This window comes from Apis cerana, linkage group LG13 (assembly GCF_029169275.1).
Source record: "Apis cerana isolate GH-2021 linkage group LG13, AcerK_1.0, whole genome shotgun sequence".
NCBI classification, from domain to species: domain Eukaryota; kingdom Metazoa; phylum Arthropoda; class Insecta; order Hymenoptera; family Apidae; genus Apis; species Apis cerana.
Genome location: NC_083864.1, coordinates 5,020,939 through 5,035,171, shown reverse-complemented (window position 1 = coordinate 5,035,171; position 14,233 = coordinate 5,020,939). Strand labels below are relative to the sequence as shown.

The 14,233-nt window shown below is 38.2% G+C and overlaps 2 protein-coding genes across 5 annotated transcripts in view; one reads left to right on the top strand and one right to left on the bottom strand.

The window, feature by feature from the left end:
- LOC108000168 (heterogeneous nuclear ribonucleoprotein 27C) overlaps positions 1 to 2,368 on the bottom strand; it is a 34,931-nt gene extending 32,563 nt beyond the window's left edge. For all 3 annotated transcript variants that reach the window (XM_062083769.1, XM_062083771.1, XM_062083770.1), the window contains exons 1-2: positions 2,179 to 2,368; positions 297 to 560 (exon numbers count right to left, since the gene is read on the bottom strand). In XM_062083769.1, coding sequence (XP_061939753.1) covers positions 297 to 334 — 38 coding nt within the window. In that variant the 5' untranslated portion in view covers positions 335 to 560; positions 2,179 to 2,368. The remainder of the gene's footprint in view (positions 1 to 296; positions 561 to 2,178) is intronic.
- A 1,204-nt stretch (positions 2,369 to 3,572) lies between these two features.
- LOC108000170 (chondroitin sulfate synthase 1) lies at positions 3,573 to 13,444 on the top strand. 2 transcript variants are annotated; one of them, XM_017060374.3, is made up of 7 exons: positions 3,573 to 3,714; positions 6,529 to 6,630; positions 7,101 to 8,089; positions 10,039 to 10,179; positions 10,256 to 10,436; positions 11,022 to 11,378; positions 11,507 to 13,444. In XM_017060374.3, the coding sequence occupies exons 3-7, from the start codon at positions 7,268 to 7,270 to the stop codon at positions 12,466 to 12,468; spliced, it is 2,463 nt and encodes an 820-aa protein (XP_016915863.1). In that variant the 5' UTR covers positions 3,573 to 3,714; positions 6,529 to 6,630; positions 7,101 to 7,267; the 3' UTR covers positions 12,469 to 13,444. The 2 variants fall into 2 exon arrangements, with proteins under 2 accessions (XP_016915863.1, XP_016915861.1); XM_017060372.3 differs by lacking the exon at positions 3,573 to 3,714 and adding an exon at positions 3,724 to 3,995.
- Positions 13,445 to 14,233: the final 789 nt, after the last annotated feature.

The following is a 14,233-nucleotide window of genomic DNA, read 5'->3' as shown; positions in this document are numbered from 1 at the left end:
CCCCTCTCACGAAAAACCACATATCTCATCGTTTATTGCTGCACGAAAAAAAGATTGGCTTCGCATATCATGAAAATCATATATGAATAACGAAGCATAATGATGTTTTGCATAATATAGATAAGCAATTTAGCTCATGATTAGGCAAACATTGAAAGCAAGTAAGAGATACGAAGTAACTGCAATACGCAATGGAGATCCCACGCAATAAACTCGACAGTCCATGAACGCGTCGATCGAAAATTCTCGCATAAAAAATACCTTTCAATGGCTAGTAATATACAATTCAGACTTACCCCTTTTCGTCGTCGTCCATTTCGGTCTTCACTCTCATAATATTTCACTTAAAACTACGAGAATGTTGTTAGTATTAGGGCGCGAATGGGAATATGGCACGATGCTTAGCGCGGACGAGGGTAATGGCTCCCCACAATGAACGCGACGTCGAGAACAGAATGTAAACGTAACGAAGCGACTCGCGTCACTTCCGTTGGTACATTAGTCAAATCAGCAATCGTATTCAGTACTTCAGGGACGTGCATACAGGAAAATTACGCCCTCTGCAATACAAATACCACGATTTTATATTTTATTTTCATTAAAATATTTCTATCTTATATAATTATATTTTTTCTCGAAAAATATTATATATTTGAAACAAAAATAATTAATATTTATATGGTTCAAACGGTCAATTATTATTAATATTTTATATTAATCTACGTATTTCATAATCTATACGAATTGGATTATTACAATTATTACAACCCTGAAAAAAATATTATGTACATTTAATGAATTCAATATATATCTAAATAATCAATGCAATAGTCAATAATAATGTTTTTATGTTGTTAATGGATAAGTAAAAAATATGTCGAAATAAATATACTAGTTGAATATAGTAGTATTTCTGGGTTCAACGATCTGTCGTCACAGAGTTTCCGCCATATTATTTTCATATTGGCGGGAAACTTTAAGTCACATATAATTTAAAATATAGAAGATTCGTTTGATATACAGAAAAAATTAAGTCTTTTTCACTTAATTGAGGTGAGAATAAGCATACCTGTATTTGCATCATAATATATATATTATAAATTCATAAATTTTTACCAAACAAAACATATTAATTTCCCTCTTACATAAAAATGCAATCTTCTAGTCGTTGCATAATGCATAAGAAAATATTGCATTGAGTAATAACATTTATATCTGTAATAATTTCATAAAGAACTTAAACAGAACGATGTAAATATTAGATTTTACATAATTTTATATATTACATAATTATATTAATTAAAAACATTGCATTAAATCTAACACTAAGCAAATATTTTTAATAAAAAACAAAAATAATTTTTTCTATAGAATTTTTTTTATGATTTTTGTTTTCATAATTATTTATACTATATAGACGATCGAATCTTCCATCTGATAAATCTGTGATAATGTAAAACATGCAAAACTGAACAATCAGACTTATCTTAAATATTTTTAAAAATGTATTTCAAGTCAGAATTTTTGTTTAAATATTTATCATTATATTTATCATTTAAAAAAGGCGTTTTTAAAAAGAAATTGATTAAATAAATTTCATTAGAGAGTAAGAATAATAATAATAAGTTCTAAATATATGAACAGGGCAAGATTATTCCGGTACAATTTCTTTTTCATTTGCTTACAATTCGTTTCCATTTCATAATTTTTCCTTTACACATAGTAGTTAGAAATCATCTAACTTCCCGGAAAGTAATGAACACTGTTAATCGAAGAATCGTAACAAATGGCCTAAAAATCAAAGGTTATCACGTGTGTATAATTCGAGGGATCGATTCCTCTTTCTCCTCCGCCTTTCCGGTTAAAGGATATCCACAAGGCGGCTAAAAATAAAATTATTTAACTCGAGCAACTCTTTCCTTCTTCGCCCGATTCATCCGACCCGCCAATTTAATTTAATTTAAATAATTAAACGTTTGAATCACTATTAGAATTCTCGTTATCCAACCACGATAATTCGTCTAGATAAAATAATCGCGGAACAAGCTTGTACCAAAAAAAAAAAAAAAAAAAGAAAAAAAAAAGAAAAACGAAACTACTCGAGCTGAACTATCCGTTTCTTTTGCGTGTTGCTCGACATTACACACGATCGGTCTTTTTAAAATTTTTATAACACACCTATGTTGCTCCTTCGCGTCTTAATCCGATCGTTCCGCTCGAGCAAGGATCGAGCATGGCGAATGGGAGATAATATGAAATTCACGAAGCGTAAAGGTAGTTCAATTCGCTTCTATTTCGACGGAAGTTCCTGCTTTACGGACGCGACGCTATAGTGTGTCAGCTTCGACTGTTCTTACTAACCGGCCTTTAGTAACGTTCGTTACTACGTTCTAACGCAAGCACGCGACGATCGCGTAGGTGTGTGCTACACATTTATTTTATGCATCTTGTTACACAATACGTTAAGCAGATATACTCGTGTATACAACTCGTTCCTCTCTAGGCATTCGACAAGAGTAAACAAATGTCTCGCTTACTCACAATCGGACGTGAGCATGAATAGAGAATAGTAATATCGCGTATGACAATGAATTCACTAAGTATCGTAACGATATCATGAACGCGTATCTATATATCTTTGATTGATAAAATTGATAATATATATATATACATAGTAATAGTACCCACGTCCGGAAAGAAGATTTAACTTCAAAGCTTCAAAAAAATTTTTTAACTTTTTAGAATTTCTAAAAAACATACTCGTCTTTTTTAAAAGTTGTCTCGAGGTGTATAAAGTTCCCACAGATAAGAGTACTTTTAGAGGGTCACGAGTTCTAAATTTAGAATCCGTTTACGTTCGACCGTATACCGTTTGTTCCAAAATTTAGGTAATCAGGTCTATATCGATAATTCTACCGTAAAAATAGAAAACCATTCGTTTTCGAGTCGACTAATTTGATCGCAACATTCCTATTGAAATATATAATATATAATATATACACATACACATACACACACACACAGAGTAATTTTACAGTTCATTGGTTTTTCATGCATCGCACATATATCAACGCGAACACTCGCGTGTTTTCTTCATGGAAGATTCCAATTGCAAAAATCGGCAAGCCCGTTTAAAAAACATCTACGTAAGAAATTCTTACGTAATTTCCCAATATCTTCCCTTTTAACTTTTCAAGAACCTGCAAAAAAAAAAGTATCATCATACGATCATACGATAAATGAATCGTATCTAATAGACAGAGAAGACAAGTTATCGAATCGGATTGTATCGAAAGTATCCGAGGTCAAGAGCATAAAACTAAGCCTGTGTATATCGACTCCATTTCCTTGATATCTGAACGAAAAGTTTCTGCCCCGTCCGTTGAAAAGCTTTAGTATATCCCGGCCGATCAGGTTGCCTGGGTCTAGCCGGGTGACTGCTTGTTGCCTGACGACTGCTTGCCCGACTGGCTGACTGCTAGCCGGCTTTCAGTCTCGTCTGGTTCAGTCGCCGCTCCGACATCCTGCTCGCAACACGACCGCGGCCGGTGCCAGCACGGGGGCCTCCGTGCCTTTCCACGTTTCTCTCATCATCTCTTCGTTTACGGTTTCTGTCATACCGTGGCGGATGCAGCGGGGCCGTAACCCGGCTTTTTTCGGCGCCAGTTAAGACCCACGTGCACACGCCGAACGCTGAACCCGCTCGGAAGAAGTGTAAGTTGCTCTAGAACCAAGGTACACGTATTCAGTGAATAATGGAGATCTGTTTGTTGCTTCGCCTGATAGGGGAGCGCGTATACCATTTTAATATAAATTGAATAGTGGAAAGTTAAGGAAGGTGTCGTATATACGCGGAACAACGATCGAGAGGATTTTCGATCGGAACAGTGATTGTGAGAATCTTGTTGTTTCGCGAGTGAGAATGGAATTCGATCGAGCGTGATATTATAAATTCCCAGGATGAAATTCGAAGTTTATTTTTCCGGCTGGCTTACGTAAGTGCTTCCGCATTTAATAAATTAAGACGGCTCGAATACAAAGGATATTTGTTTAGAACGTCGGGTTGCCGTTTAATGAGATTGTTCAACCGTGAACCGCGATCGTCAGAGGCCGCAAAAGCCTTTCGTTATTATCATCCTCTCGAACTCGAAAAGTCGATGACTCTTTGAAACTTCCACGGACTGCTCGTCTTCGATTCGAGTCACGGCTACGACAAGTCCGCTCTTCTAGCGCGAGGCTTTTGCCGCGTACGATTTCGCCTCAACCGCGGCTCGATGTCTGTGGGAACAATTAGCGGAGGCCTCGTTCCACGCAACAACTTTTAATAACTCGGTTTGATCCCGGCCCCCGAACTTTCTTTCGAAAATACAATCGTTCGGAAGTTAACGAGACCGGACAGTGACGAGAATTTAACCGCAACGTGTGTTCAACCAGTCGACCACTTTATCGTGACTCACCAAACGTATGCAAATCCCTCTCGTAGAATTGATTAAAATAAATGGAAATTTCGTCGCTCTTCTGAATATCACACTTACGTATATATATATAAAATTCATACGAATTTCATCGTGTATACGTCGTGTGTATTCAATTTCAATTTCCACTTTCTCGAAGATCATTTTAAAAGAGACGAGGAGTATATCGAGTATTTCTATTCGTGGTATACCGATAATGATAATGATCTTCGAGATTCTTCTTTTTCCTGATTCATCTTTATCGTAAAGAACTAGGAGTCGTACCCTACCTTAGGAACTAGCGGAGATCTGGAGCTGACTTTCGGCTTAAACCGGTTCTCCCGCCTTTAGTATACCTCCTCATTCCTGCACGTCACTTCGAATCGCATCCTTTAACGGGACGAACACCGGGATTTCGTGGATTTACCGATTCAACCGTGTAATCGCGATTGTCAACACTATCGTGTCGACGCGAATCTATCGATTTCTACGAGCGTCTAACGGTATCAAAGCGTATTCCCTTCAACGATGAAGACCAATCGTTGATCGTTGAATTCGTTGGTGAAAGATATAGGAAGAAAAAGAAGAAGAACGTTGGAAATATCGATAAAACAGCCGCGCCAATTTTCCTCGCACTTGGAATTATCTTCGAGGTGTTACTATTCGGAGCAATCTTGTTCAAACTGATAAGATTAATCCCGGCGCGGACGAATATTAAATTTACGCGTCGTCTTCTATTGAATATTATTGCACCAGCCAAGATAAATCGCATTAACCATGGATTTTAACGGGAATCGGATTTTTCTTTTCCCCATTCCACAACCGAGAATAAACGCGGGAAGACTGTGAGAACGGAAACTGGTGTGTGAATAACGACTGGCAACAATCGTCGATGACCATCAAGCGATCTTTCATTTAACGAATAATTAATTTACAGTTAACGAGAAAGTCCTTTCCTCGTGATTTAATGCCATTTCTATTCTCGTGGAAATATATATATATATATCCCTGTTTTAGAATCGAATTAACCGTTAACTTAGTATTTTACGGTACATCAGGTGTTTTTCCTTGTTGGTTTCGCGCGAATAAAACGATTCCTTTGTGCAACGAAATTCGATAACTGCCCGCATTCGCAAAGATATGTATATCAGTTTGCCTGGAAACCGGTTTTCTCGAGGGACAATTCTTCGTCTATACCGTTTAGGGAATCAATCTCGACCGTTCGGAAGACGAATGTGCCTGCTTCTCACATATTATATTTTCACAGATCGACAAACGCGCGTAAGTGGGACTGCTACGCAATTTCTACGTCCTCTTTGAAATTCGAAACACGGCGAGGGGAGGGGGAGAAAAAAAATATTTAACGGTATTCCCTTTGAAAAATCGAAAAAGTGCAAACCGAAGAATGCAAAATATTCTTAGAGAAAACGCGTTTTCTCATTATTTGTGTTACTGGAATGAGCCAAGCATCGGATTAATTGATCAAGAAAGTCTTCTAACGGCGCCAAGTCCTCGTTCCTGGATATACTATTATCCGACTATTATCTAACCTGCGGTTTTGCAAACTCGCGCAGTGCTGTTCGTCTTGATATCGTCGTTCTCACGACGTAGCAGCAGAAAATACCAACTGTGCGACAGAAACCATATACTCGAATCGGATAATCAATTTCAAGTTTCGCAAGTTGCTTGATCCCGATTCAAATGCGATAATCGAATTCATTAAAGTTAAATATTATCCATCGATTGAGTCAGAGATCGTTTCGATCGGTAGGATAGGATTGTCTCATCGAGCCATATGCACGCACGATTCAAACGACGAACGAATACGAATTATTATATTAATCTATCGGCGTTCAACAATCGAAGAGTTACGAAATATTCAATGTGGAACCGAAGTGGAGTATTGAAAATCAAATATTAATTGGCGAGACGAAAAGTTCAAGTCGTGTATTGGTCGACACGTGTGCGATCTCGATCGACCGTGCATAATTGATCGTATCAATTTTTTACCAAATATAATGGCCGTTTATAATCCAACACCACCGTTTTTTCTTTTTTTTTGCATTTCTTTCAGATTAACATGAACGATCGTTTCGCAAAGGTTTCGAAATCTTCCCGAACAATTATGGGATTCGACGGAATGCAGTTATTGGCGTTATTGATAAAAATATTCGATGTAAGTAATGGTAGTTTTTACGAAATAACCGACTAGTTACATCATATCCGAAGATAACGTATCGTTTGACGAAGATAATCGGTTTCGTTCAATTCGTTTCCCACAAGACTGATGTAAAAATAAACGACTGACCAAACAACGAGCGCTTTTATAGTCATACAGAGAACAAGGCAAAAAATACACAGCTAAAGTTTGCTCTTTAAATGGCAAACGAACGTGTCGTGCCAAAGTCCAATGAATATAAAGAATATTATATTCCTTTGAAACGTGCCGAACGTCAAATTCATTCAGGTGTCTTTACTTTTTTTCTTTTTCTTCTCTCTCTCTCTCTCTCTCTCTCTCTCTCTCTCTCTCTCGGTTTTCGTAACGCTGACGATGATAAATCAATCAACGTTTGTTCACTGGATTTTGGAATCGTGGCGAATATAGAATATCGAAAAGAGGTATTATTATGAAACGTTGTTCCACAGGTTTGAGCGATTGGTGCTCGGTATCGAGAAGGAGGAGCGATGGGATCGTACGAAGAATTTCCAGCACTTACGCTAATTAACACATTGAAATCATTAAAGAAGGGGATCACGGGTGCTAGAAAGATGACGATGAACCCAGCCGGAGATCCAGAGACTCCACGAGATCAATGGATGAGGTGACGTTTCACCCAGTGATGCGTAAACGACGTGGACTGGCCAGCGCCATTCTGGGCCTGATAGTGGGCCTTCTCTTAGGTTTCCTCATCCAAAGCTACAAGATACTCTCCTCGAGCCATCAACCTCAACGGTTAAACGTTTACGCGTCCTCGATGCCTGGCTCGCGGCTGTTAATCAAACCATCGGCGAGAAACGTTCCCAAATTGGAAGACGATGAACGGATAAACAGTTCCTCGAGCAGTTTGGTGTTCGTGGGCGTAATGACCGCGAGCAAGTATCTAGATTCGCGAGCCAAGGCTGTCTACGAGACTTGGGGCAAAGAGCTTCCAGGAAAAATTGCCTTCTTCTCGTCCGAAAACTCGGTCGTCCCGAACAATTGTCCCGATCTACCTTTGGTGGCATTGCCGCGAGTCGACGACACGTACCCGCCTCAGAAGAAATCGTTCATGATGCTTCAGTACATGTGGAACAACTACGGGGATCGTTTCGAGTGGTTTCTCAGGGCCGACGATGACGTTTACGTGAGGACAGACCGTCTGGAACAATTGCTACGATCCGTCAACTCGAACCGAGCCATGTACATCGGCCAAGCGGGAAGAGGAAACTCCGAGGAGTTCGGCCTCCTCTCGTTGGAGTACGACGAGAATTTTTGCATGGGCGGGCCAGGCGTTATTCTGTCCAGGGAGACGTTGAGAAGAATCGTGCCGCACATCAAGTATTGCCTCAGACATTTGTACACCACGCACGAAGACGTTGAATTGGGAAGATGCGTGCAGAAGTACGCCGGTATACCTTGTACCTGGAGCTACGAGGTAAATTTTCTTGCAAAATTTCAAACTGTCCACCGTTTCCTCCCCGACTATTTATCGCCGGCGAAAAATTTATTTTCGAACTTTGCTCCTTGCTCCGTGCGCTACGTGTTCCTCTGCATCGTCCGGTTGCACGGACGACGTGTCTCGTACTCATGTAACTATTAAATCTATTTTTGGTCATCCTGTTTTCTTCTCTCTCCCGATATACACACCGTAATAAATGGGAACGTTGATAACACGTGTAATTTGTTGATCGTCGTCGCAGACTCACGGTTCGTTCCAACGACATGATATCCCACAGAATGCGATGCGTGTCCTTTCGCATATCTCCATTTCAATTTTCGTATCACGCGAAATTTCTCTCTTCGAGAATGATGAAAAGGGGAATTCTTCTGAGAATTCTGCGTTAATCTGAACGGGAAATCGTCACGATCAGAGTCGATCCATCGATATTTGATCAACGATATTTGCAATCCCCGTTAACGCGATTATTCGCATAAACGGTCTAAAACGATCTGTTTCCATTCGACGTGTATATTGTATTATTTAAACATAAGCTACGCATCTGCATCATATACACGGTACGCTATCATTGGGTTAACTCGGAAGGTACAATGCACAGATGAGGATGTTAGTCGTTAAGTACAAGCGAATAGTACCCTGCTAACCCAGTGGCCAGATCGAGTCATTCTCCTCCATCTTGACACTCGGCATTAGGTCGAAGTGCTTAAGTAACAATTTAGTAGCACGAAGCGCTTAAATCTCTTATCGCGCTCCTTGCAATAATTTAATCGAACTGCACGTTTGCATTCACGATTGCGCTCGCGGTTCCACGATGTGGAACGCCAATTATTATGTCAATTTTGCCAAGGGCAACATTGAACATCGAAACACGATCCAATAAAATTTTTTTACGCCTGTTTTCGTCAAGAGAAAAGATTATTCTGGATGGAAGGAAGTTTCAATAAAAAAGAAAAAAAAGAGAGATAGATCTCTTTCTCCTTTTCTTTCTGTCTCTTTGTGCTTGGGTTCAAAAGTTCGAATGGATAGGGAAAATAGGGTATGTTGGAAACGATTGGTCTGGAAAGAAGAGATTCTAAGATGCAATTTACGAAATCTTCTCGAAATCTGAAAATATCGATTCGAGGATAAACTTGGGAGTTGAACAACATTTCACTCGAAAGGTAAAATGGAGAGACGAGGATGTTAGTAGTTAGATACGAACTAAATCGTAGCCTAATAACCTACTGACAACCCATACGTTCCCGTCTTCATGCTCGCCGTAAGGTCGAAACACTTAATAGCCATTCTTACGACATGCAATAACTACCAAGTGTTCGTCGTACATGTTTTTATACTGTTTCTATGTCAATCTATCGATTGATCGAGACGCATTACACTCATGACGACAGATTTACGATTTGAGTATTATATTGTTGTAACGTTCTCTCTCTCTCTCTCTCTCTCTCTCTCTCTCTCTCTCTCTCTCTCTCTCTCTGCCTTTTTTATAGAATTCCATATTTCAATTTCAAACTCTTTTAACCGGGTAAAATTTGTAGGAACGTTGAAATAAACGATGTTAGAATATGGCCAAGTTAATTTCAAGAGATGTAACACTAGAATAATTCCTCGTAATAAGATACTACCACACCCAGTCTCACAGCTTGATTAACACTTGCTCCTCGAGTAAGATGCGGTTTCGTATACGCGCTAATATTTATTATGAGACCAGTGAACCGGCAGGAAGTTTACAATATTTTAGAATCTCTGAGCCTAAATTCTAAAAATATTCGAATTTTTTCGAAGATATTATCGCTCATTAGACGCGGATCAACGACGAAATCTCGATATTTTGTATCCAAGTAAACGGCGACACGTCATCTATTTCCGTCGCTTTAATCTTAATTAAAACAGCTGGAACAATTTACTGGATGCTTTCGCTTTTGCAGATGCAGTCTATCCTATATCACAACAGTTCCGGGGCGCAAGCGTTCACCGGAAACTTGAAGAAAAAAGAAGTTCACCGTGCTATTACGTTGCATCCTGTTAAAAATCCGCCGCACATGTACAGATTGCACAATTACATGAGGGTTGGTAATGTTAATCTCGTAATCGTTTCCTCTTGGCGATCAGTTTGCAAAAAGCTGCCCCTCTCTCGTTTTCCAGGGACTTAAGATTCAAGATCTGCAACAAGAGAGACTCAATCTTCACAGGGATATTTACACCATGGCGAAGCAATTGGGGATCAGCGTGGAGAATCTGAAGAATTACGAGATAGCCGACCGTGTCCCACTGTTTCCAGTCAAACCTTATTCGAAACTGTATCCCGGTGACACCGAAATATTGGGTAAATGGTTATATTTGCCAAGAATTTCGAGGTCGTGAAATTAACACGGGGAATGGGTGGGTGTTAAACGATGTCATTGAGATAAACTCGATCCTCGAAACCTCGCGCGTGCTTTTCGAAACTGCGGAATATTTGACGAGGCGAGCGTGAATCATTGATTTCAAGAACAATCGCGTTTCCCTGGATGTGCGTTATTAATAGACCCATTTAGACCGATTAGCCCATGCGAATTGATCGTCGGGCATACGTGGCGGAGCAGATGCGAGCCACGACACGATTCGTTTGAGCCCATCACACGGAACGATCGAGACTTCGATCGTGACTCTAATTTTTCGTCTCTTCTGCGCTTTGTATTCACGCCTAATTCACGAGTACGAGCATAAAACGGATTTCGCGCTCCTGTGATAATAATACGATTTTAAAAACATCCATGGATCCGAGAGATAAATCATTTTATCATACACGATGAATAATCTTACGAAATTATTCCGTATAATTATCGATGTTTTTATAAAAGAGAGAGAGAGAGAAAGAAATCTAATTTTCGTTCCATTTGTTACATCATATTTTTCTTTCTTTGATCAGGTGTTTCGGCAGGACTTCGTTCGTTCAAACCGACGACAAGCGACGAAGTAATTCCTTGGGATTTCTTGTCGAGATCAGAGTACAGCTTAGGGGATTCGAATCCCAGAAGAAGAATTCACAGTGACATAAAAGAAGGTTTGGAGGACATTACGAGAGAAGTGATGGCTTCCATAAATGCCTGTTCACGGCAGCGTGGTCGAGTAGTCGAGGAAAGGTCAACTCTTTACGGGTACAGAAGAGTAGATTCCTACGGCGCTGACACGATATTGGATCTTCTTCTCGTGTATCGAAAGTACAGAGGTAGAAAGGTTACGCTACCTGTTAGGAGGCACGTGTATCTTCATCAACATTTCACAGGTAAGCCTAGGAAATTTTCTCTTTTAGAAAACGCTTTTAGAAAACGATGAAATGAAAAGCGAAACGAATGAGAATTTTGAAAAATATCGTTTTTCTTCTTTCTTTCTTTCTTTCTTTCTCATTCGCAGGAGTGGAAATACGAGAAACAGTGGACGGGGTGGAAGTTGACGAAACGCAAACAAATCGAGAAAGTGACAAGTCCTTGCAAAATATATTCCGCGGTGGTTTCTTAAATTTGAATTTCAACTTCGAGGAAGTGGATCCGGTCAAGGATAAGATCGTTCATTTTATTCTACCATTATCTGGAAGATACGAGATTTTTCGAAGATTCCTGCAAAATTACGAAGAAATCTGTTTAACGAGCGGAGAGAGGACTGCACTGTTGATCATGCTCTATCATCATAAAACGGAAAACTCGTTCAATCGAACGATAGATTTGGTGGAACAATTGAAATACAAGTATCGTAGCGCCAGTATTGATATTATTCCTATTTCTGGTACGTTTTCCAGAGCCAAGGCTCTTAATTACGGTGTATCGAGATTGAAGAACGACGATTTAATGCTGTTCATCGACGTCGATATTGCATTTACCGAGTCGGCTCTCTACAGAATTCGCGTCAATACTCTTTTAGGTAGACAAATATACTTCCCGGTGGTATTCAGTCAATATGATCCAAAGATCGTTTATGGGGACACCAAAAGTCCAGACACGTTCGCCATAAACGAAATGGCGGGATATTGGAGACAATTTGGATTCGGTATTGTCTCTTTGTACAAACAGGATTACAAACACGTGGGCGGTTTCAATCTATCCATTCAAGGATGGGGCAAGGAGGACGTAGATTTCTACGAAAAAGTAATCAAGTCGAATATCAAGATCTTTAGAGCGGCTGACAAAGATTTGGTTCACGTTTATCACGATGTTGAGTGCAGTAAAGATCTGTCGGAGACACAATGGTCCATGTGTATGGGAACCAAGGCCGACACCTTGGCTGGAACAGAGACGTTAGCCCAAATGATTTACGAAAATCCGGAAATATTACAATATGCCAAAGCCAGGCGGGCTAATTTAACGCGTACAGCCGGTTGAACGTACGAACGATCTTTAAAGTAACTACCTTATCTCGGTCGATAAGATAGAAATCATGATCCTAACCATGCGATGTCGGAACATTTCGTAGATAGAATATTTTGTATATACACGGTGTAATTAACGGAACTGAAACGTACATTGAATATTTAATGCCGATCGCGAATTCACCAAAGTTTTTCCTCTATAATAAGATCATTATACCTCTAATGATCGAGTTGAATTGTGTGTTGTGTCGATAATACAGATCTTGTAAACTTTAATTTAATAAAATAACGAAGATATATTTAACGAAAGAAGTATTGAATACTTCGATCATCGTTTATCTTTTTATGTATAAATATATACTTTAAATATTAGAAATTATTAATGATATACAGAATATCATTGACGAGCATCGAGGAAAAGAGAACAAAAATCGATACATTGATATTTTGTATATCAACTATTAAATCTTGGCATTATTTACGTTATAAATGTGATGTATCCCTTTTCGGTTGCTACTAGTTTATTACGCTGAATATTTTTCATTAAACCCGGAAAAGTATACTAGTAAATTTTTTTTTTATAAATCAAATACTACGTTCAGTCATGATAAATTTATTTGTATTATTTGTATGATCTAAAAAAAAAGCGAAGAATTTATAAAAAGTTGTTGTTATATTGTTCCACACGAAAGTAAATAATTTCGTGACTAAATAACTTGAAACAATTTAAGATGCCAATACTCCTAAAAACGTAGCGTTACGTCATCGAACAAATTTTGTAAGTACATGTGATATTATTGTGCCTTGTGTATAAACTTTAATTTGTGAATTTTACATATACTGCCTATTTTATTTTATTTCTTTATCTACACCGCAAACAGTATCGTACAATTTCTAGCAATGCGAGTTTTGCTATTTGCATAATCATTTATACAATTCGTTAAGATGCTTCGACGTTTTATCGAAATAAAATTTCTTTATTAAATAAATTTGTTACGTCAATTGTTATTACCTTTGAAGAGAGAAAAAAAAAAGCTTAAAAATATAAATTGCCCTTCTATTATTATCAATTTATCGCTTCGAAACTTCCTTTTCTCTTTATTCGATCCTACATTTCCATTCCCAGGGGAAAATATCTCAGACACTATCCATATTTTTCCTCGGTTAGAAAGTGTCTTCAACTTATAAGGTTCCGCTCAAGGTCTTTTTAAGGATCGTGATGAAATTTTCTCGTTAGTTGAAGATAGCAATTAACGAAATCTTGTGAATCTTTTCCCAATATAACTAATTCCTCGTTTCCTGACAAATATCCTCTTTAAGAAATGGTTAATTCCTCATTTCAGAACTATATTTGAATTTTCAAAAGACATTTAATCTCTTAAACAAATATTATCTCATCTTTTCAATTAACTTCGTATTTCGTTGTAATCTCTTTTGATCGATAATGCTTTATATCATATAGACTTAGAAGAATAAGATTCGCTTTATCTTCCTCTTCGAGTAATCTTCGACTACAATTCATCTGTATATAACAAAATTTTTTAATCTTACTAGATTGTTACAATTAGCGTATTCTGTATACGTATAACTCGTTTGCAATTTCTATTAATAAAGTAAGAAAATTATGTAAAAAAATTATAGTTATTTCGTTAAATTCCTGCGAATTAGTTCATTAGAAGCAGAAATTAGTTCAAATATTACAAAAATAATTATTCGTAATCCACGTTCGATCTTATCAGCACTGTCAGTCGTAAAAAAAGTCGTTTTAAAACAATACG